The sequence below is a fragment of the Helobdella robusta genome, assembly GCF_000326865.2.
Source record: "Helobdella robusta unplaced genomic scaffold HELROscaffold_28, whole genome shotgun sequence".
NCBI lineage: Eukaryota > Metazoa > Annelida > Clitellata > Rhynchobdellida > Glossiphoniidae > Helobdella > Helobdella robusta.
In genome coordinates this window covers 301,093-326,796 of record NW_008704435.1, presented here as the reverse complement: position 1 = coordinate 326,796, position 25,704 = coordinate 301,093, and the positions used below count along the sequence as shown (strand labels likewise).

General features: G+C 31.1%; 1 protein-coding gene across 1 annotated transcript; it reads left to right on the top strand.

Moving 5' to 3' along the window:
- Positions 1-7,783: 7,783 nt before the first annotated feature.
- Positions 7,784-24,173, top strand: HELRODRAFT_80748 (hypothetical protein; the record flags this gene model as incomplete). The annotated part of the gene is made up of 14 exons (XM_009020440.1): positions 7,784-7,842; positions 11,848-11,975; positions 13,352-13,426; positions 13,792-13,884; positions 14,691-14,731; positions 14,820-14,942; positions 15,121-15,243; positions 15,636-15,711; positions 17,284-17,363; positions 17,425-17,507; positions 17,732-17,804; positions 18,045-18,189; positions 21,860-21,940; positions 24,061-24,173. The coding sequence occupies 14 exons, from the start codon at positions 7,784-7,786 to the stop codon at positions 24,171-24,173; spliced, it is 1,293 nt and encodes a 430-aa protein (XP_009018688.1).
- Positions 24,174-25,704: the final 1,531 nt, after the last annotated feature.

Genomic DNA, 25,704 nt, shown 5'->3' with positions numbered 1-25,704 from the left:
ATAGTGTCATTAGGTTAGGTGAAAAAACAAAGGGAAAGGTGATTTCATGTGGAAATTCCTGATTGAAGAGCTATAACACTTGAATCACTAATTTTGCAGCATATCTTGCCAAGTTCATACATAGTTTCAGATTGTATGACAGCATATAGGGAGAAATATAAAATACATGCACTCAGCCGTGATACACCAACAGAATTTTGTAGATAACAATGATGACATTGACAACAATAACAACAATGACAAAACAAAAGTTTACACAGAAAACTAAAAATGTTCGGAAACGGGCCAAGAGAGAAATTCGTCGCCTGTGTGGAACATCAATAGAACTGTTTCTGTCAATAAACAAGAAATAATGACAAATGTTGAATGAAGTGGCGAGGTTGAAAATTTGTCTTAAGATGAATCGTATAAAAAACATTTGATGAGGTTAAAACCGATGCCAAAAAAGAATTAAACCGCTGTTTGAGTTTGACTGATGAATCAAAACTAGAGTATTGAGTATTAGAGTAAAACTCTTGTTGAGAAATGGCAAGCAAAAGTTTGGTGGCGTGATGGCTTAAATTTTAAGGCGCCTGGTATTGCTGTGACTGGTTTCGAATTCAAAGAGATCCCCACCTTTCATATGCAATGTGTATGATGCGTGGTTTTCACTGTGTGCTTGTCATAGATACCTCTGAAGCAAGTGCAAAAGAGGAAATAATCCTTAACCTTCAACTATTTTGTACTTTATAGTTAAATCCCTTCGTTACAAGTATCAGTACACGATATAATATCCAGTAAATAAACTGACGTTATCATTTCTCAACCAACGTTATCCTGAAGTTGTGAAGATGCAGCAGCAACAAAATATCAGATTAGCAGAAATTACTGTTGACAACGCCACCATGAAAGACCCTCTTGTACAACCTATTTATGTTGTGGTGACCTGATAACAAAAATTGTCAATCCGCTCAACAATGAAACAATTTTTTTGTATTCGATTCGGTTCAAAACATTTACAACACTTTTTGCAAACCGGAAAATTTTTTACTTTCTTTACTCGAAAGTAATTTTATAAAATTTGCTGTAGTCATGCTTGAACAGGCGATGTCAAAGAAAGCTCATAAGCTTACCTGTGGACGTCTCGATATTTCTAATTGATGGTAAACTAATCTTATCAGGTTTTCAAATATTGTAGCATGCGAACATATCAACGTATGGCATAGAATTTTATTTTTTTCATAAAAAGATAATGCAATAGGGTTAACAAATAAATGGTATAAATTTAATAAATTATTTCATTACCAATTGAATAACTTAAAAATTGTTAATTAAATTTTAATTATAAAAATTGCTTAATTTTCGTTTTCTATAAAGTATATTTTCAACATTAGCATTTTCATTGACATTTTTAATCAAATTTGTTGACAGGCATTAAAAATTGTCCACAAATCATTTCTTTGACGTCATGGGTTAATGTGCGATACATGTTTCCAATGATAATATCATCCGGAGCGTGCCGGAAGATTTCTTTTGAATAATTGATTTCAAAAACATCTTCAGAATCATTTTCGGAAAGAAATTCGGTTAAATATGACTTGAGACAAGAAAGTGAATTTAAAAGTTAGCTCATCCTGTTAAATTTTTGTCAAGAGTGCCCACCATAAAACATAAATGAGGATGGCAATTTTATTCCTTTATGGTAACTACAGGATCAATTCTTTGCTTACATCAATCACTCATTAATGATAAAATTAAAATAAGAGTGGAGCAGTTATTTTTAATGGTCATTTCATAAATGATCAAAAAATTGCCGGTCTATTTGTACTCATACCCTAATGGGAAAGTATTTTTTTGAGTAATCTGCGCAATAACTCATCCTATCTACAATTGTTTAACAATTCGTTTTTGAAAAATTCAGCATCAGCTTTTTCTGCATTTTTTGAAATGATAAATACATCTATATTAATAACTTGTGTGCAGTTGTGCACACAAGGAAACAAAAACAAAAGTTATAGAAAAAAATATTTTTGAGAAAAGCTAGCAGTCGCTTATTAACGAACGTTCAGTTTTAACCTATGAAGGAAAAATAAAAAGTGCAGTAAATTAGATGTTTTTATGAAATAAAAAATTATTTTAGGTTTTTTATGATATTTAGTCATAATTGTGGACTGGTTAGGATTAGGTAGTGGCGAAGCGAAAAAAACTAGCGCACGGTGCATGACTGCTGTTTGGTGCCCCTTCCACCATGTAAAATGAATTTTTTTTAGGTGAACTCGAAGAATGAACAACAATAACTTTAATCGGATCAACCAGCAATCTAACAATGATGATGATAATAACAACACCATCAAAAAGAACAGCAATAATAATAATAACTCTAATGGGAACACCTTTTTATTTTCATCGTAAAAACATACTTGAAATGAAAAAAACAATATTGATAAAACAAAATTAGTAATCAAAATTAAAATACAGTTAAATGTCATGAAATAATATCAGAAGCTCGTCATTTTATAAAAAAGAATGTATACCACGAAACCAGATTAGTCCTAAATAGTTCAATTAACTTGCATTTCTATCACAGTAAATACTATATGATGACGAAATTGCTGCATAAATAAGGTTGTTGGTAAAATCATCAGTCCATATTAAGTTAATGAGAGACAAATCAAAAGTATTAAAACAACCTAAAGGGAATATTTCAAATGTATTAATTATAACGTTAGAGTGTTTATAACTATCGGTCAAATTATTTTGCAAATTATGTGAGTACTTCGCCATTTTATAGTCTTTTGATTTCAGAAAGTTTGTCTCATGGTAAACCGTGAGCTCCAGGATTTCAATGTTGCTATCACAAAGTAGTGCGATGTCAGGACGTAGCGTCTTGAAGAGGCAGGATAGTGGCTGATATTTATCTTGATTCGCGTCTGCATACATGGAGACGTCAGGGCCTGCGCATGATTTCAACCTGTCCAATATTATTGAGAGAATTTTGTTGTGACGTGTTGTAGATCGCTTCAGCGCCGACGCCGCGTCACAATTTGATAAAACATGTTTGTCTGTTTGGCAAGCACTGCATAGAGGACATTGTGCAGTGGATGATTTTTTCCTTTATTTGAAGTTTGGCGTTTGTCGGAAGTTGTTAGATTAAACTTATCCTGACAAATTTAAATGGAATTTCCGAAAGGCATGTTACGTAGCTCGACCAACGATCTATGCGAGCAGCTGGGATGTGTGCTTGACTTGATTTTAATAATGTTCCTTGACATTGAAGGGATGTCAGATGATTCAAAGCTGCGGTTTGTTGTTGTTCTTTTATTGCTTTAAGCGTCGATTTGATGTCGTTGGCGTCAGGGAGCATATTAACGATTTTAATGAAGTCGCTGAACGATTCGCTCCACAGACATTTTAACTCCTCATTTCTATTGAGTTTTAAACAGTTGCGATGTTTGATCCTCAAGGATTGGGCGTAATGTTTGAAAGATCCAATGTTCAATCCACCCAGTTTGAAGAAAAGTGTTAAGCTCTCTGGCAAACAACTACTGATTGGCAATGACAGCCACATTCTTACTACCTCTACCTCCAATGGGTCAAGGCAGCTGCAAATCCAGTTCAACGAGACATCGTTTGTCCTAAGCTCAAAAGCCAGTTGTGATGGTATGTATCGTCTTAAGATTTAGAGCTTCCACTGGGCTGACGTATCTAGTTTGCCGATTCGCGAGAACAAACCTTTCAATTTACTAATTAGCATTTTCTTGGCTTCTGTGCCCTTTACTTCAAAATCATAGATTTTGCCCAGGTATATGAAATGCCCCCCTACTTCGAGTTGAGGAATAGTCCATCGTCTGTGGTCGGCTTCGGAAGGAAATGTTCGTAAACACTATTTTTTTTCCTCATGCCTAATCTTATTTGCATACCAGTTTTGTTACAACAAGCCTGGTTGATGTCGATTAAGTTTTGAGCAATTTCCGTGCAATTAGCAATAATTGCCGTATCATCGGCGAACTCTACCCATGCTCTCGTTTTCATTTGGCTGTGGGTCCCCAAATGTAGCTGCATTGTTGATATTCAGGCTTTTCCAGTATTTTCATTGAGGGGTTGAAGCACAAGTTGAACAGCAGAGACAAAAGGGGGTCTCCTTGGAGCACGCCATGTTTGACCCGGATAGGTAGTGTAAGTTGATCGCAACCGAAACTGATATGGTATAGTCGGCGTACGTGAATTTTATTAAATCGGCGATCAGCCGCTCAGTCTCATTCTTCACACAGGTTTACACCACTAGCTTCACAAGCTGCCTCTTTACATTTACAGCATAATGCCGGTCTTATTAACTTTACAATTTTTTTGATATGGCAACGAAATCTTTTTATAAAATTTATTATGAAATTAAATATTTGTAGATTGCTGTATTGTTATTTTCTGACAGAGTTCTATTAAAAGCTCAAAAAGCAATTTTCACCTGGATATAAAATTGTTCATATTTTTTGATATAAAATTCAAAAATTTGTTTCCACAATATCTAGTGAAATTGCAGAACACTGGAAGCCGGTACAGCGCAGAGCAACGAAGATGATCGAAGGAATTGGAAAACTAGAATATAGAAATAGACTGAAAGAATGCGGATTAACAACACTAGAAAGTAGAAGATGCAGAGAAGATCTGATTCAGACATAAGTTAATAACTGAAAAAAAAGAAACACCGTTCACCAGGTTCTTTCAACTAGAAAAAGGAAAGGATTAAAAGGTCATAGATACAAGTTCTTCAAGAAAACAGAAAATCTAATAAAGCAAAGATTCTTCAACGATTCTGGACCGAGCTGAGCGACGAAGTTGTCTCAGTGGATTCAGTCAACGATTTCAAAATCAAGCTAGGATATTAGGACATTTATTTTTTAGTGGTTCTTACACAGATGCTAGTCTACTGAACCACTTTAAGTTTAAACTTTGTTATTATATTATGATATTAATACTGCCAAAGTCCATTTTCTAGTTACAGATTTATAAATCATTTGCCTAGCTATCGATTCCAATTTATAATTGTAAAACAATATACTCTTATGCATTCTTTTATTATTTTTATCAATCATACTTCTTTTATGTATTGATGACATGAAAACAATATTTTTTAAATTAAAATTTTAATAAATAAATTTTTTCTGATTCACATTCATGAAATAATAATGAAATAATAAATAAAATTTATCTCAGTAGCATTTTTAATAGGAATTTTTCTATTTCGAAGTTTTTTCAGCCAACATTTTATCAGATCCAATGATGTAGAAAAATTATCTATTGTTATATTATAGCCTTTATTAAAGTATGGTTCAACTTGAGTTATCAAGACATGTGTTTCCAATGAACCAAGTCTATACCCAAATACGGTTTTACTTTCAAACAATATTTTGTGTTACAGCCACCTAAAACCTAAAATTTTATTCCCAACTCATTTGGCTTATAAGGCATACTTGAGCATTTGATTTGAAAAGAAAACCACTGTCAATGAGTAGTTTGGTATGAACACCATCTGTTTTTATTGAACCAAAAAATTAAACTGAACATAATGAATTTTTTTATCATAAACAATTAACTGCCTTCATATAAATTTTTTATCAAACGTTATGAACCTTTTGGTCTTTTTTCAAATTTTGCCTTTTCATTGCAGAACTAAAAATTTGCCAACCATAATTTTTAGACCTATCAAAATCAATAAATTGATCATAATAATTAAATTAAAATAATAATCACATGTGGATAGATCATCCTTTAAAATTAGAGATTGGAATCGAACCAAACCCGAACCGAACTCGAACCCTACTTGTGACCGAACCGAACCCGAACTTTGCTCATGGCCGAACCGAACCCGAACATTAAAACTGCCGAATACGAACCGAACGAACCTTTCTAATGTTATCCAAAAATCATTCGTCTGAAAATTATAGTTCTACTAATGATGGAAGTAGATGCATGCATTATCGACGGTCTAAATATTACAAATGACCGACAGCCAATGTAATCGTGATTAATTATAAATTAATTTTATAATTTTTGGTACGAAGAAAAGAAAGACCTGTCATTTGCGAGTGCAGAAAATCGCGGGTTTGTTTATGCTGAAATGCAAAGCACGGTAAATAAAACTGAGTCATCCATACCACCTGAAATCATACCAGAGCATTTTGATAAAACACATCTGGATCTGGACAGTGTTGGAGAATGTAGCTATTCAGATCATCGGCCGCCATTAAAAAGACTTAAAACTGACACTGAATTGGATTTACTCACAAATTTCAAAACAGCTGCAACTCCCCTATCTAATTATGACAAAAACAACAAAAGACACGAACAGGATAAATATTTGGCGCTGCCTGTAACTGGCTGTCCCGCATTGCAATTTTGGAAGGAAATGATGTCAAACACAAGCTTCCAAAAATGGCATTGATTGCTAGAAAGTTGTTAGCTATTCCTGCCACCAGTACAGCTAGTGAAAGAGTTTTTTCAGCATGCGGCGTGACATTGAGTGACCGTAGGGCTAGGTTGAATCCAGAAACATTAGAAATGTTAATGTTTTTAAAATATAATATGCAGCTTTGAAATCTTTAAATATCATTCACTCACATGGTAAATCATTTACTGCATAGCATTTTTTAATAGATTTGTGTACTTTATTTCGTCTTTTAAAAGAGAAATTGTTATTGTCTTTATTGTTTCATTAATTTAAAGCTATAATTTCAATCGTATATCCACTAGTTTTTATTACGACTAATTAAGTCGATCAAAATCTCATCGAACCGAACCGAACCCGAACTTGTTGAGACCTGACCGAACCGAACCCGAACTTTAGGCCTGACCGAACCGAACCCGAACTTTGAACCCGACCGAACCGAACCCGAACTTTGGACCTGACCGAACCGAACCGAACCCGAACATCAAAGGTAGGGCTCGATTCCCATCTCTATTTAAAATGCATAAATAACATAAAAACTTATGCAAACTACAGCACAGGCCATTTGACCCATTTAGCTGTTATAGGTATACAAATTTCTCGGCTGTTCTAGTGTTAACATTAAAAAAAAAATAATTTATTTATTTATCAACACAACTGACCAGAGACCTACAATGGACCACTTACCCAGTAGGTAAAAACAAAATAAACTTAATTACAACCAAACAAAATTGCAAATAGAAAAATAAATAAAATCATTGAAAATAAAAGTGTCATCATTTCTTTTATCAATCAATCCATTCACTCAATCAACTAGTTAATAAAACGCTATTTCCGCAATGTTCAACAGCGTTCCTCAATGAATTTTGTAAACCGGAGCGTTTAGATTCAATTAATATCAGATAAGTATTTAGGAAATAATTTAGATTGAGACTTATACAATTTAACAATGCCTAATACCGGATACTAATCCCACAACTTCTAAATTTTCAATCTAAATGAAACATTACTTTAAGAAAGCGATAATAAGTACAAGTAATATGCTATTTAACTTTATTAATTCATTATAATATGCTAATTGCCAGTTATCGACTATATGCATGATGCCGCCTTTTATATTACAAAGGCTTTTAAATTCATTCTACATATATGATTCTACTATATATATTAAATATGGAAATGGAATATGAAACAAAGTTAATCGACGTTCCATACTTAGCTAAGCATTAAGTTATAAAGTTTGCGTGAGGGTCGTCACTTACGTTATTTGTTTGTAAAGTTGCAAAGAATCGTTGTTACGTTCTGATCCGTTTTTGAATTTTATTTTTATTGAATTACCTAATTGGAATTGTTATTAAGAAGATGAGTAAACTTCAGTTAGGTTTAAAAGAAAGAGATCAACTGTACCGGTTAATGATCAGGTAAATTTCTCGCTTTCTCTCTCTCTTCCTCCCTCTTTTCTCACTCTTTCTCTTGGTAAAAGTTAAGTTTCGTACCAGAAATATACTTGTCTGACCCTCTGTGCAATTATTTTTGTGAGATAAGCATAGAAGTGAGAGTATACTATAAATAGATTTAAAAGTGAACTTAGATTATTAATATTAAAAATTAGAATGTTAATGTTAATCTCTAATCTAATCTCTTGATACATGAAATAATAAACTAAACACTTTAATATTAATTTGTTTAGTAATTTTAGTTTAAGCATTTAAATTAAAATGAAACAATTTGAAATAGAATAACATATTGCCATATTTACAATGGAAATGTTTTTAAAAAGATGAATTCATATTTTTAATGCTGGTAACATATTAGTTACAACTCCTTCCTTCTGCCACTCCAACATATCGTGAAGACCTGACCGCCATGTACTCGGAACTTGAAAAGACATTTAAACAGATGAGGCTGGAAAAGATTAAAGTGCAGGAGAAGCTGTTGGAGAAGGAAAAAGATTTCATCGAAATGTAGAGGTCCCTGCAACTGTGGATGAACAGCTGGAAAAAGAATGCTCTCAAGCCGCAGAAGAAATAGAGATGCTTAAATATGGTGAGGAAAGGTTGAGAAAAGAGAAGGATGATTTAGTGAAAAATCAAAGTTTACTCAGTCAACTAATGCAAGAGAACATGAAGACTTTGCAGCAGAAGCACGAAGACCTACCCGGCATGTCTAGCAATAATAATCAAATATCGGATTTAAATGCTGATAATGGTGCAAGTGAAAAGTCAGACGACTCTGATATACATTCATACGATTTAACCAACCCCAAATCTCTAACAGATTCCATGATGTCAGAAAATTTCTGATCAACTTCAGGGATTGTGCAATCTGATCCTTTCAATTCAGATATGACGTAATTGCTGTAATATGCTGTACTGCATAACTGCTGTAATTAGTAAGTTGGTTATGGTAATGCATGGTAGGCAGGAAAATAAAATTTAAATGCATTACTCGCAGTAGGCTTGAAAGTCTGTTGTGGCAATGTTGAATGTCTGACCTGGAAATTTCCCGAAAAACAAACAGACGGTTATAAATAGATTAAGTCTGCTGTATTTAATTTTAACTTCTCTAATTTTTTAAATTGCAAATTAAGTTAGCAGCGATGTTTTAAATAAATAATATTAGAAGTAACTTTGAAATGAAAAGCTAAATTCTAGAATGTCATTTATGCTATATATATAAGACTATATGTTAATATTTAGGTTCATTTTTTTATTATTACATTAATGATGTTGAACATTTGCATATAATGATCAGGTTGCTTGCTTTCACCAATTTCAATCCTAACTAACACATTTCAAATTTTATTAATCTAAAACTTTCAAAGTGCATATGTTCATTATAATCTATATTCACTTTTTGCTTTATTTATACTCTCACTTCTATGCTTATCTCACAAAAATATTTGCATGTGTAGTCAGACAAGTATACTTTTGATAATTATACTAATAATTAGCAGCTAATTATGCGTATATTATGCAAAAAGTGTATTTTTTATAGCTATAGTATGCATAATTAACTATGTTGGGTACAAAACTTAACATTTGCTAGTCTCTCTTCTGCAATGGCCATAACTGACTCAGTCATATCATCTCTTCTCTCATTTAATTTTAATATTAATTTAATACATTAATTCATTTGGTCAGAGCCTTTGCCTGCTTTGTGTACTCGAAATTTATTCAAAGTTTTTTTAACATTTATTTACATTTTTTTGCACCATTATAATTGTAATATTATACTAGTGAAGTCTGTAGTGTAGTGTACAAAATGTACCTTGGGCACAAATTTTTCCAGTTTTCTCCCTCCAACTCTGATGCTGCAAAATAGCTTAACTTAAGATTACTCGGGAATAGCCAGAGAAAGTTTATCAGCAAACGTTCAGTTTCGTGAAATGATCAATATTTTTAAGTTTTTAATGGTTTTTAGTAACAATTGTGAATGTGAATTGGTTCGTATCAGGATTAGGAGTTAGGGAAGTTTATTATTATTATTATTAATTTATGTTCTATGTATAGCTTCAGAGACACTTGGATAAACAATGACTTTTGGCATTTTCGTAGACCTGGATAAACAAAAAGTTCTTTAATCGTTTTCTAAAAAATTTGATTGTTGGTTGTTGACAAATAATGGTGGACAAACCATTCCATATGGAAAGAGAGCTGTACATAAAGCATTTGTTGACAACTGATGAATTGCTGACAGGTTGATGCAACTGAGTATGTGAAGACGAACGAAGTTGATGAGCGGCGCGATATAAGTTGATGAAGATATGATGGTTGAGATGTATTAAGTAATTTGTACGTGAGGATGGCAAGTTTAATTATAATGCGTTGATGTACTGGTAACCAATGTAGTTGAATGAGTGAATCTGTGCTGGAAGGTAAATTATTGATATTTAAAACAACTTTTGCAACTCTATTTTGAGCTCCTTGAAGTAAAGTTAAAAAGTAGGAAGGAAGACCGTAGAGAAGAAAATTACAATAATTTAAACAGGATAGTACAAGACATTGAGCCAATGTCGAAGCAATATCTTCAGTGAGAAAATTACGAATATGATGAATAGTCCACGTATAATGGTTACAGGATTTGATCAAAACTAAGACATGAGAATTAAAAGATAGAGAAGAGTCAAAAGTTTAGTCTAAAAATTTAAGTTTAGAAGTTAAGGAGAGAAAAGTATCAGCCAATAAAACAAGTGATGGGGAGAACATTTGATAAGAATTTGCAGAGTGCCAATAATACTTCAGATTAACTTACTTCAGATATATAACTTCAGATTTGTGGGGATTTAGCTGAAGAAAGTTTGATAAATGCCAATCGTTTATGGCCATAGTACATGCATTTAAGTTGTCAAGCTGAGATATATGATTAGAAGTGGGAATTTTAGCTATTATACATGTGTCGTCAGCGTATTGATAAAAGAGTAAGCCAAAAGTTTTAATGATATTAGAAATAGGAGAGGTATAAGTAGCGAAAAGAATGGGACCAAGAACAGATCCTTGGGGAACTCCAGTAGATAAGGTGTAGCTAGAGGAAGAAGGGGAGCCAAGTTTAATATATTAAGAACAATTAAAAAGATAAAATTGAAACCAGGATAAGGCAGATCCCGTGATTCCATATTCTGCCTCAAGTCTGTCAATAAGCATCTGATGATTAGTGGTATCAAAAGCTGCTGAAAGATCCAGGCTGACCACTACAGCACAATTTTGGTTTCCACATATGTTAGCAAGTTGGTTGTGAACATGAAGAAGCGCTGTTTCTGTAGAATAACAATTTCCCTAAGCGGATTAAAAAGGAGAGATACTAGGAGATGAAGTAATATAAGTGAGAATCCTGTTCAAGACAATGCGTTCAAGTAATTTAGAGAAGGTTGAGAGTTTAGAAATAGGACATACATTAAGTATGTAATGCTTTTTAGTAAAAATTGTAAATTGGTTTGTCAGGGTTAGGAGTTAAGGAACGTTTATTAAACAAATGTTTGCTGACTTTAGACAAGTTTAAAATTACCTATTAGCTTATATGCTGTGGGATTTATCATTTCATTTTTTTTATGAAATTTAAAAAATCTATTAGAAACTTCATGTGTGTTATATATATAACATGTTACTTGTTAACATTCTTTAAACACAAGCAGGAAATATTTGCAACAGATTTTTACACAACTGAATTTTAGGTACTATGTCATATATTTGTCATGTAAAAAAAGTTTTTGGCCTGATATGAAAGAATCACAAATATGTGCAAAAATTGTTGAGCAATTCCCTTGAAAAAAATTTTGATGATGTTTATTCAGATTATTTGAGTTATTTCTTTGAGGTATTCTTATGTAAATAACTTGCTTTCTAAATTATGTCTTTTTCTATATGAAATCTCCTGTAAAATGTTGAGAATTGATTTCATCATTAAATTATTTCTCACATAAATTACAGTCAATTATTTTATGATGGATATCAGTCACTTGCTGTTCAGTTGGCCAACATGACCAAGGCTCATCCTGCCTGTCCTCCATCTGACAGGCTCTTCAAAGTCGTTGCTCTTGGACTACGAACTGAAGAATGTTGGTTTTATCAAATTATTATAATTTTATATACATATATTCTATGATTGTGTTTAAGAATTTAAGAATCAATTTATTTTTTTAAACCTTGCTCAAATATATGTATATATATATATATAAAACAACATTTTACCTAAAAACTATTTGCTGAAAGATCATTTTGCGGAAAAGACATTCTGCCGAAAGACATTTTGCAAAAGTAAATTTTGCCATTAAGACATTTCGCCGAAGGACTTTTTGTTGAAAGACATTTTGCCGAAGAGACATTTTTTCGATGGAAATTTAGACGGTCGTGTATGGCGTAGTGATTAGGTCATTAGAATATTTGACATTATCTTCTCGGGTTCGAAAGCATGCTATGCCATGTGATGGACGCTACGTTTTCATTATGAATAATGCTGTGGCAACGATTGTGCAGGTCGTTTGGAACGCTGTTGAATATTTTCAATCAATCAATTAATATTTATTCAGCGCCGCTTCGTGCTGTTCAACGACTCTGAACAGACTACGTATACAAGTGCACCATCAATCACCGCTTCATATATACATATGATAGCTTTGACATATGGCATAGCCTGGTTTTGAACCTGATGACTCAAACATCGTCGATCAGCGCTCTATCTACTACACTGTAGCTGCAGTAAAATTGCATAATTGCATATTATACTGCATAATAACAGAAAGCAAGTTTACAGTTTTCAATATTTCAGGCACCATTAACTATATAAATAGGGCCACGAGCGTATTGATATTATATTTTCAAGTCAAAATATGTTTCTAAATCGAAATCATAACATAACGATAGGACTACTAATAAAAAAATATTATTTTTCTATAAGGCCACCTATTTAGTTTCAATGATGGTTTAAGCGCTGCACTTCACCAAAACACCAGAAAAACATTTAAGACCTGTTATAAACACTGCTAAAGTATTAACTAAATGGCAGTGTTTGCAGTTTGTTTTCAAAATTTTCTCTTGAGTATTTTTCAGTGCTATCAACATCAAACACGTGCTGCATGTTAACGTGAACAAATCTATGCATCATTCATTGTGTGTGGTAGGTAGGGGTGATGTCTCTTTGTCTTCGAATCCAGTGGCTATGACTACAATGGCATCCTCATTATACCAACCATGTGATTTCATTTCAGTCCAAAGACAGAATAAGCAAATTTTATGTTCCTAAATTACAAAAATGGCAAAATATAATGACATCATTGTCGCTTATAATAATTACAAGAAACATATTTAAAGGTTGAATAGTTACTTGTTAATAGTTAAAAATTAGTTACTTTGTTGTTTAAAAATGTTACATTTCATTTTAATACCAACAGTGTGAATGATAATTAATCCTTTAAATTTTTATTTGCATGTTTAGCCGAACACGAACAAATTGTACAAAAAAACTCAGACCCGATTGTTAGTGGGATTGATATGGAATTTGAGACGGATGGTATGTTTTAAAAAATAAATTATTAATTATTTCTATATGATTAAAAAGTGATTTTTTTTTGTTGAAATTTTGTTTATCGAGTGCACGAGATGCAGAGAATGTTTTTAATTTGAATAGTTTAATTCTTTATAGGCCTAGTTTGGGTACTTTCCTAATCTTATTTAAGATGTTCTACGTATTTCTCTTTTCTCCTTTTAAATTGGCAGATGATGCACAACATTCATAATTTTTCTCTTGTTGTAATTTGATTTTTGCTTATGAAATTGTTTTAAGCTATATTTTTTTGACTTATAAAAAATAACTGAACATAAATCTAAAATTAATTTGTGACATCCAATAAATGCATTTACTTTAACGAAATTAAGTTTCTCCTACATCGCCTGAAATTGCCCAGTATGAAACATGTTATGTAACTGCTCACAAAGGACCTTGCAGGACTGCTATATTTCATCCGAATGGTAAACACTTCATTAATTTTAAATTCATTTTTGTATGTTAGGAATGTTACTTGAAGATTTATTTTCGATTCTCTGTGTAACCTGGTGAACATTTCTGGTGATTGATATTGAATAATTTTTAAAATCAATATCGGTGGATGGTACAAAAATCATTCACTGAGGTTATTCAATATTGGCTCAGAAACGACCTCACAAAATTTGAAAAAAATGTTGTTAAAAAAGAGAACTCCAAGAGGACTGGAATTGTATATTTTTAAAATTTCGGGTCCAACGTTTTTATTTCATTTGAGGAGTATCTTGTCTCTGTTGGGATAAAAGTTAACAAACGCATCTATTAAGAAGTTTTTATTTCATCTGTACAATGCCATGAATAAATAAATAAGGACTGTGTGCATCTTGGTAATTTCCGAGTAAATTTTTTGATAGCTCATTCTTGCGTTAACAATCTTCTAATATCATTCTAATATTATGAATTATTTATCTTTGAACTTGCTATTGTTTTTGCTTCTGTCATACTGCATAAATGTTATTTCTTGAAGTTTTCCTACTTTATTCAAGGTTTTTATTTTTAGTTTTAGTTTTTAATAAAGTTGAATATTATTCATCTTCTGTTTTTTGGTCTATTATTATTATTTTTTTTCAAAAATGTAACTAATAAAAAATTTACTAAATTAAAATAGTATTTTTTCAGTGAATTATCTGATGATCATATTAAACATTGAACATCTTTTTTTTTATTGGGCACTCTTAAAGGCTCATCATCACATGCTTTTTATTGAGTTAAAGAAACATGTTGATTTCTTTAGGTCACCTTATAGCTACAGGGTCAGAAGATGCCTCAATAAAGGTATTATTAAATTTTATTATTATTAATATTATTATATATATTATTATTATATTTCAGTTCAAATTGCAATACAAATTCAACCTTTCAGATATTAGATGTGGAAAGAATGCTAATGAAAAGTGCGATGCCTATAGATCTGATAGCCCAGGAGACCCCTCAACAGCAGATGGAGAACCATCCAGTCATCAGGACCTTATATGACCACACTGCTGTTCGTATAATAAATTCTACCAAGTCTTTTGGTTGCTGAATGAAGAAAGTTACTCACTCGTTTTCAAATGAATCGATAGTTTACATATAGATTAGACTCCTTAAAATTTTTCACTTTTCTTTTTACTAAATAACTGTTGCATAATTAAAAGGAAAAACTTTTCATAAAATCATCTCAGGAAGTGACCTGCGTAGATTTTCATCCATCACAGCAGCTTCTTGCGTCTGGCAGCAAAGATTTCACAGTAAAGTTATTTGAATATTCAAAACCTTCTGTCAAAAAAGCTTTCAAAAGTATTCAGGTTGGAATTTGATAGTTGTTATTTATTTAAATCAGAATTTTATATTTTCAAATGGTTTTGTAAACTTTTTATCGGTCTGAATCAAGAGACTAATTATAATTAGTCTGGACAGCTTAACTATACTTTACTTTACTTGCTTATGACTTAAGACTACCTCGGATGAAAATATCTTTCAGTTTATTTATTATGAATTATGCTTAATAGAATTTCAAAAATTTTCTAAAAAAAATTATCTTAGAAATTAAAGAAAATTTAGTTGTTTCCTAAAAATTTTGATATTATTCGACAGTTTCAAGGTTTATTATTTATAAAATAACGAAATAGTAAATTAAAACAAAACAATAAGGAAATTGTAAATTAAAACAATACAAAATATAAATATACACCTGAAGGAAGCTGCTGAAGTCCGCTGTTTATCATTCCATCCATCAGGAGATTACTTACTTGTCGGAACACAACATCCCACATGTGAGTTTTTTTTTGCTACTCTAGTGCACATTTTTTATATGAACGTAACAATTTTCAAGGTTTAAATTTGCATTTAGCTATCTGATTTTTTTTTATATTTAATAAAAATTTTTTATTTCTACACACTGTTTGGGGTGAATGTTTAAAAATTGAGTGTAATGTGTAATTGTTTTTCTGATTTGTACTATTGCCGTTAGTTTCCATATTAAAATCTGCAAACATTTTTACCATTACCAATTTTATGTTCATTAGATAATAGAAAATCATTATTTAAAAACAATGATTTTCTATTATTGTTATTATTACTAAATTATAATAAATTATTTTTAACAACATAAAAGATTGTAAATATGATTGATTTAAGTATGATTGTGTCAGATTATTAACTGAACATTCAGTAATTAATAACAATTTAATGGCACGTTTGGTTGCTGCCATTTAACAGAACATTTCATTCAATTACATCGAAAAATGCATTTTGAGCATTAAAAAATATTTTGATTGACAGTATAAGAATCTTATCAATTAATCAATGAAAGCAATCAACGATCCTCTTTAATCTCTCAAGAGATAGAACTGTAAAAGACCTTAGAGTCCCTGATGATGTTACAAATTTAGCATCCATTGCTGGTGATCTGGATAAGCTGATTTAGATAATGCATGATCATAGCAAAAATGATATCTGAAAAAAAAATGATGATTTTAAGTGTTTGAATGCGTTTGAAATTGGCTGCCAAGAAAGTTGCTGGTAAGCTGAAAAACAACACTATAAGAATTCAGTTTGGAAAACAAAAATAAATATAATAAAAAACCAATATATATAAATATATGTATAAGCTATTCTTAGTTTTAAAGTGGTCTTTAGGCCATTAGATAGTTCATCAAACATTATTTTGCTTGAAAAAACTGATAAACCAATAGTTAAGCATTAAAATTTTAACAAAAATAGCTAAAGTGTCGCAAAAAATCTAGCGGGTATTGCTGATGTTTGGAATAATATCAATAATCGCAAACGAGAATTCATTATTTGTAAAAAAGTGACAAAAGAACGGTAATGGAGAAACTTAATGTCACCTTTCCAATCATCTGCTTTTTCTAATTCAATTTTATCGATATTGAAGTAAGCTTTCAACTTATCATGATTTTCACAAAATTCTTGCAAAAAAACATTTTACGTCCGAAAAATTGCCTCATGGAGCTCATCGTCTACGTGGTGCTGGCCATCAATGAATTTTAGTATAGAATAGTTGCTTTTTCAAAAACGTCATGAAGTTATTCTTCACTTGTTTGTCTTTTCTTTTTTAGTCTGAGGGATAAACTTTATTTCTTTTCCTCATTAACAGCAACGGCATAATATTCATGTGTGTGCTGTGCATACTATGCATTATAATATTAATTTTTTTGTTAAATTATTGTTATTAAAATTTCTTATTTAAAAATAATGATTTTCTATTATTGTTATTATTACTAAATTATAATAAATTATTTTTAACAACATAAAAGATTGTAAATATGATTGATTTAAATATGATTGTGTCAGATTATTAATTTAGCTGAAAAAATATTATCCAGTAAGATTATACGACATCCGATCAGCACAGTGCTTTGTGTCAAACAATCCTCATGATCAACACTCTGGCCCCATCACTGCTGTAAGATTATTTCATTGTTACAATGTGCATGTGCCTAATAACATTAAAATTATTTTTCAAGGTAAAATACAGTCCAACAGGTCATTTGTATGTTACATCCTCAAAAGATGGAACAATCAAGATATGGGATGGTGTTAGTAACAGGTTTGTTTAGTTGCTTTCGTCATTTCATTTTTTTCCCATTCTGAATTATTTATTGTCCATTTATATTTTACTAGTTAAACATTATGAAGGCAACATAACTGAATGATTAAGTTATGAAGTGGCTTATCACACTCATCAATAGATTAAAATAAGTTTTATAAAATTTTGATTAGGATTATTTTGTTTTAGACAATAAATTGCTTTGTTTTAAATGTGTACAACAGATGCATAAACACATTCATGAGGGCGCACGACGGCTATCAAGTATGTTCCGTCATCTTTTCAAGAAACTCCAAGGTTCATAGTTTTAATTTCATCCTTAAAAGCTGTTAAAGTCATTCGAAACATTTTAATAATTTTTACGATTGGTTTCTTATAGCTAGATTATTGAAAATTTTAAAAACTATTAAATCAATTTTTGTAAAATGTCAATTGTTAATTTTGTACTGGGCGCTAGGAATATTTAAAAAAGTATATGTATATATATGTTTTTATTCAAGGCATGAAGATTATTTAGTTTTGTCTTTATTCTGTCAGTATGTTCTTTCAAGTGGCAAAGACTCTCTGGTGAAGTTGTGGGAGCTATCTACATCAAGGTGTCTGATAGCATACACAGGTGCCGGAGTAATTGGAAAGCAAGAGCACAGGTCCAACACAATCTTCAACCATAGCGAGGATTTTGGTTTGTCAGTTTTTAATTTGAAGTAAATAATTTTAATTCATAATGTTTATCGTGGACTAGATCTTTTGAGTGCTCTTGTTTAATATACGAATGCATAGCGTAGGTAATGGATGCAGAATGAAAGAAAAGATAAAATGAAAGATTATAAAATATCTAAAACCTGCATCAAAACAAAATTAAACCTAGGTTTACTAAATATAAAGTCAATACGTTCTAAATATGATGCCGCTTATGAGTTGTTGTCTAATGGTATGAACGTATTCGTATTGACTGAGATATGGCATGGTTCATCTAATGATTTAACAGTGAGACTGGCAAAACCTGAAGAATTTGATTATGTTGACTGCGTGCGACCTCTGGACCCAGGTCATGGTGGAATAATTGTTTACTTTAGAAAAAGTTTTAGAGTTCAAATATCGAAATGCTGGTTTTCAATTCCTTTGCGTCAATTGTGCTTAAAATATTCTGCGGTAAAACAAGTATTATTTTGTTAGCTATTTATAGGCCGGGTTCAGCTCCAATCACGCCTGTTTTTTTCAATGAAATCGAAATCATGTTGGAACAGGTATCGTTAGGTGCTGATTTTGTGATACTGGCTGGAGATTTGAAAGTACACGTTGAAAGAATGGATGATGACCATGCTGTCAACTTTTGAGAAATCTTTCAATTATTTAATATGCGTAATAGAGTTGATGAACCTATTCATGTTCATGGTAGTAACTTGGATTTGGTGGCTTCATCAACGGAACTTTCCGCATCTGCCTGTTCGGTTGGTCCTTGTGGTTTATTATCTGATCATGGTTTGGTTCAAGTTAATTTTCCTTTGGTTTTTAAGTTTCCGGTGGTTAGAAGAAAACTGGTTCGTTCATGGAATCGTGTAGATTATAATCAGTTCACCACTTTAAAACATAACTCGCCAATCTGTGGACCATTTGATTCGTCTGATCCAGAGTTTTTGATCAAATTGTTTGAGAAAGAAATCAGAGCTTTAATAGACATTGTTGCTCCACAGTTTTCAGTAGCATTCAAGAATATGCCTGCTTCACCGTGGTTTGATGATGACTGTAGGTTTTCTAAAAGATCATGCAGAAGAGCTGAAAAAAAATTTGTTTTCAATTTCTGTCAGTAATCCAACATCGTCTGCAAACATTTAATTGTTCAGCTTTGGGCCTCCACATTTTACTCCAACATCTACATTTTTTTAGAGCAAATTGGAATACTTCTTCCAGCAAGATGATAAATAGTGTTGGGGATAGATTACATCCTTGTCTTACTCCCACCTTAATCCTAAATCAGCCTGAAAGTGCATTATCTACTTTTACAGCACTTATAGTTTTTTGGTATTTTGCTTTGATGAGTATTATTAGTTTCTCTTCTATTCTGCATTTCGCATTGCCTGCCAATGTCTTTCATGCCAAAGTCAAAAGCTTTTTTATAATCTATAAAATTGATGAAACAGGTTTTGTTTGCATCAATATACTTTTCCATTATTTGTTGAAGAGTAAATAATTGATCAATAGTGCTTTTGCCTGGACGAATTCCTGCTTGCTCGTCCTCTATAATTTCTTCAATTTAATTCTGTAGTCTTTTCTGCAACATATTAGTGTAGATCTTGCCAGGTATGCTTAACAGTATATTTTAACTCTATATTTTTTACAATCTGTCTTGTCTACTTCCTGTTTATATATAAAAATAATTTCGCCTTTTCCCCAGTCCGCAGGTATCATCTCTTGGTGGAATATTTTTGTTCATGAAGTGCTTTAATCATTGTTTACCCTTCCCCTTTAAACATTTCTGCGCTTATTTCATTTATACCTGGTGCCTTGTTTTTTTCAGGTCTTTTATGGCTTTTTCTACTTCTTCTTCGAGAAAATTTTCAGTTATTTTTTTTTCTTATTTTAAATTTTTTCTAAACTTTTGGTTTCTACTTCCAGTTTGCAATTGTAAAAGTTTTTAAAATGTTCTTTCCATCTTTCCTGAATTTCTTTACAGTCTGTTAATATCTTCCCATCTCTATCTTTTATTGTGGCTAGTTTCATTGTATAAGTTCCGGTAAGGTCCTTTATTCCCCTGTATGCTTCTTTTGTTCTGTTATATTTAAAATGTTTTTGTATCTCTACGCATTTTTGTTTTATCAAGTTGTTCTTATCTGTTTTTAATTTCTTTTTTATTTGTCTTGTGATCCAGTTTATTTGTTTGCCATCGGCCTTTATTAATCTCAACCGTCTTCGTTCATCGCATAGCTGCTTTACACAATCGCTAACCCATTGTTTTTCCTGTCTATTATCTTTAATTCTAATATCTTTTCAACATTTTCAATTACAGCGTTTTTTAATATTGACCAATGTTCTTCTATTGTAGAGTCTGTGGTTATTCCCTTTAATTTTTCATAGATCCCTTATTCATATTTGTTTTTTATCACGGGATTCTCTAATTTGTCTGTGTCCAGATGAAGTCTACCAGAGGTTTTTTCTCTTTCTTTAGTCTCAATTATAGTTTTGCCATGATTTGTTTATGATAAGATCCAATTTCTGCTGAGCATGTTCTTATATTTTGTACGTTGGACATTTATTTTTTGCTCACTGTCATGTAATCTATCAGGTTTATGGTTTTTCCATCTGATGATCTCCAAGTCCACACCTAGATTACAGTCATTTTACCAAATGATGTTCTGAATCTTGTTTCAAAAGTCTGGATGACATGGCTTGATATCCAATCAACTCTTGTGTTGTCTTTTCCGTTAATATAAGTGCAACTTCTTCCAGTGATTTTTTATCTTCTCTTCCTGAACATAGTATTATATATTTAGACTGATCTATCTGTGTCGTAAATTCGTTTTTTTCTTTCCACCTAGTGTCACTTTGTAATCCCTTTATTACAAGTTGCAGACCTCCGTTTAATTTAAAGTTCTTACATTCCAGTGGAAGAACTTTAAATTATACTATTTAAAGTTCCTATTCCAATGATTTCTAAAGAAATGAAAAAAAGGATTAATGTAGCTGAGATGTGGTTTTTGAGAAGAATTATGAAAATTAGTTGGGTCACAGCCCGGTTATGGAAAGAGGAAATTATAAATAATCCGACGGTTGTAGTTTAAGTTTTTGGTCACATCATGCGGAAAGAAAGAATGGAAAATTTAACAACTACTGGAAAGATTGCAGGGAGAAGAGATCGCGGTCAACAACGAATTACGTAAAGTTTTTGTGTCACTTGTTGAATATCACCACATTTCAACTACTACAAAGTGTTGAAGATCGGGTTTTGTGGAGGTCGATGGTCGCCAATGTCCTGAAAGGATAAGATACGAGAAAGGAAGAAAGAAGACTTATATATTTTTTTATACTTTATAATGCGACTTTGTCAAACGCAGAGCTGCTTACATGTTATTCTATACTTATAATTAAACTTTCGTGTCACAAAGGCTGTACACTATCCACACCACACGACGCACATACACATTATGTATGCACGCGCAAGCACCGCATCATACGGGTATGATGGTCTTTGAGTTTTAGACAGACAGTAATCGGACCATGCCATCGCGTAATAGCAGCGCGAGACACGGCACTTCTACTGACTGACGATAATAATCATACATTACAAAATAAAAAAAAGTAAAAATAAAAAAGTCCATAATAAAATATATTTAGTAAATTAAATTAAATTACAGTTTTATTTCCCGATGAGAAAACTACAAGTCTGTGCTGTTGGGATTCTAGGAGTGCTGATAGACAAAGGCTCTTGTCATTGGGTTAGTAATTTAAAAACGATTCTTAAATAATGCTATGTAAAATTGATGTTTTAATTTTCAATCGCCCAACTTAATACCTTGTCATCACATCATCGGGTTTATATGGTGATATTTAGATGATTTTTCACATGTTAATGTCAGTGTCTGTAATCCGGACAAGAACCGTTTCTAATATCATGCCTAGCAACGCACCACCATCTTCTCTCTTTTCAGTCATGGTCACCCACCAATCTTAATTGCTATTCTCGACCCAAGTAATTTTTTTATTTTCCTCTCCTGGTGAGAGAACCCGGTATGTATGTTGACTTTTGGGACCTTGTTAGCTTTCAGCGACTTACTTACTTTGTTACATGTTTTATCACTTTGCTACAAACTTTCTCCTCAAATCGGTTACAAAAATTTCTTCTATTAAATTTATATTTAACTGTATTTATATTTAACTGTAAAAAAAACGCAACTGTTGCATCTCGTCGAGTTAAAATGAAATTGCATATTATTAAAAAATGCCACAGGCCTAAAAATAGTTTTTTTATTTTATTTTTGATCTTAAAAATGTTCTGAATGTTTGAATTTGTGCCTATCAACTTTTGGCTTTTTCTATCGTTCTACCTTAAAGATATTTTTTATCTTACCTATATCGGATGTAATCTATCTATTGTTATAACTGTCCCCGGTCGACGACGAGTTTGTTTAATCCCCAGTGAAAAATTAAGAAAATTTAACTTCCAAATTATCGATTTAATTACTTACAAAACAATGATTAACTAAATAATTAATCAATAATCGACGTTAATTAATTTTACTAATAAAAGTTAATGTTCACAAACTATCAAATTAACGTTCAGAAACTATCGTTTTCCGAATAACAAGTCACTAACGATTATCGCAATTAAACGATTATGCAATAAAAATCCAACGCAGAGTCAAATGTCAAATATCGCTTTCAACACTAATAATCAATCGCTTTCTAATATCTAACATTCAATAACCATTCAATATCTCGCACGTCTTTATATACTCGTCTTACTGGCGCTTCTCGAACGTCTCAGATATCTCGCTGTTGGAAGGTTCTAGTTCCTTCTCGAATCGTATGCGTTCGCAGTGACACTAGCGCCTCTAGCGAATATATTTGTGACGGTTGTAACACTATGACAGCAGATTTTTTATTTTTCATTTAGCAGAAACAAAGTGATGTGTAAGGACATTTGGTTTATCATAAATAACTGACCTATGTTTAAATGCTTTAAAAGGCTCTCTCAGATATCTATTCTTTAGGCAACAATCTTTCCATCTAACAACAGTTTTTTCTTCTAGCTTATTCATGTATGTTCAATACCTCTTAATCTGAAATATTTTTTCTTTATTGCTCTCATCTTTCCTTTAAAAGCTTGTTTTTGTGGCCTCTTGTGCTACGGCTTTTTGTAAAATTAATGAATATGGATCTTTATCAGCTTTTTTTAAAGTTAATGAATAAGGATTTTTAGCATCCTTGCCTGTAATGATATTGTACATCGGAATCTGGTCCGGCATTTATCTAAAGTTGGCAACCTACAGCTGCAATCTTACTTCATATTATTGTCATTTAGAATTCTTAATCATCCGTGTTACTCCTCTTTGAATTTTTTCTATGCAATCGATTGTGTGGCATTTTATCGAAGGCTTAAGCAAAATCCAGATAAACTTTACCCTTATCCAAGTTGACAAACACCGTTTCAAAAAGTTCGAATGAGTTTGTTAGATGTGACATTTACGTTAAAAGCCCTATTGACTCTTACCAATTATACAATTTTTCTATATGTGTTCAATGGTTATTCCTATGAGAGTACTTTGCATAAAATGTTTGTTAAGCTAACTGGTCCATAGTTGCACAGTTCGCTTCTATAACCTTTTTTGGGCAGAGGCACAACTAATGCATCCTTTCAATCCGGTGGTATCTTTCTGGTTCATATAGAGGTTTGTTTGTTAGAGATCATGTCACAATCAGCTCTCGCTCATTTAGATTTCATATATTTCGAAAGCATTTTATCAGAAAACATTTTGTTCAGTTGGTAACCTTTAATTTAATAAATGCTGTTAAATTTATTTTGAATTAAAATATGTTTTTTATTTGTCCTCTACAGGCCACAACGGTTTAGTGAGATGCATAGCACATTCGCCTGTTAGTCCAGCGCTTGTTTCATGCAGTGATGATTTTAGAGCAAGGTTTTGGTACCGAAAAACAGATTCCGAATGAAATTAAAACCACAGTTTCACAGTTTGCATTCATTTCACAAAACAGTTTCCACGTTTATTAAAAAAATTGAAATGTGTTAATACGAATGTACTTTTCAAATAAATATCACAATTAACTGTGCGATAATAACGTACAAACGTATATACACGCACACATATATGTATACATATATACTTATAGTTATTTGTATACATATATATATATGTACATATATATATATATATATATATATATATATATATTTATTTATATATATTTATATATATACATCGAAAGACCATATTTTATACAGTATTGGTATAGATACCGTATAATTATGGCCATATATATATATATATATATATATATATATATATATATGTGTGTGTGTGTGTGTGTGTGTGTGTGTGTGTGTGTGTGTGTGTGTGGGCTGATAAAATGATAAAAGACCAGTAGAATGTCGGTTTCTTGAATTACTGCATATACATGTATATATATTTATATAATTAGGTATAAGGCCACTACGTATACAATTATAATTAAATTCTATCGCTATAGTAATATTTATTAATTTTAATTTTTCCAATAATATATTGTAATTTATTATTTAGTTTATTAATTAAATTAACAAAATGTTTCATAATATTCATTTTATTGCTATTAATTTAAAAAATAACATGTTAAAATATAAATAAATTAATGAAATATATTGAATAAAAATTTATTGTTTAGTTTATTGATTAAATTAACAAAATGTTTTATGATATTCATTTTATTGCTATTAATTTAAAAAATAACGTGTTAAAATATAAATAAATTAATGAAAATATATTAAATAAAAACTAATTAATTTAAAAAGTTTAACTGCACGCAACAAGAAAAATATGCCATGATCAGTGTTTTAAATTGAAATACAGTTAAAAATGTTGAGACTATAGTAACCAAAAACTGAAAGTCAAACTAAGTGGTGTATAGTTTTTATTTAATACATTTCATTAATTTATTTTAATTTTAATGTTATTTGTAAATAAATAGCAATAAAATGAATATTATAAAACTTTTTGTTTAATATTTAATACATTTCATTAATTTATTTTAATTTTAATGTTATTTGTAAATAAATAGCAATAAAATGAATATTATATAACTTTTTGTTAATTTAATTAATAAACTAAATAATAAATTACAATATGTTATTAGAAAATTGAGAAATTTAAATTAAAAAATAATACTATAACGATAGAATTTAATAAAAATTATATATATATGTATATATATATATATATATATATTGGAAGGAGACCATATTTTATACAGTATTGTATGAATTCTACCAAATTGTTAGCATTAATCAATTTAAAGTTTGTCTTAATTTTTCCTACTAGAATTTTCTGGAAATTGTTCATTTTGTTGAAAATTGAATTATCCAAGAATTATCCATTATTGAAAATAGAATTATCCATTTGATGAAACTGTTGTTTGTTGTTTTCCGAATTCATCATGCAGATAAGGCCTTATTTTTAAAATCATTTTTCAGTTCATGTTTGGTTTA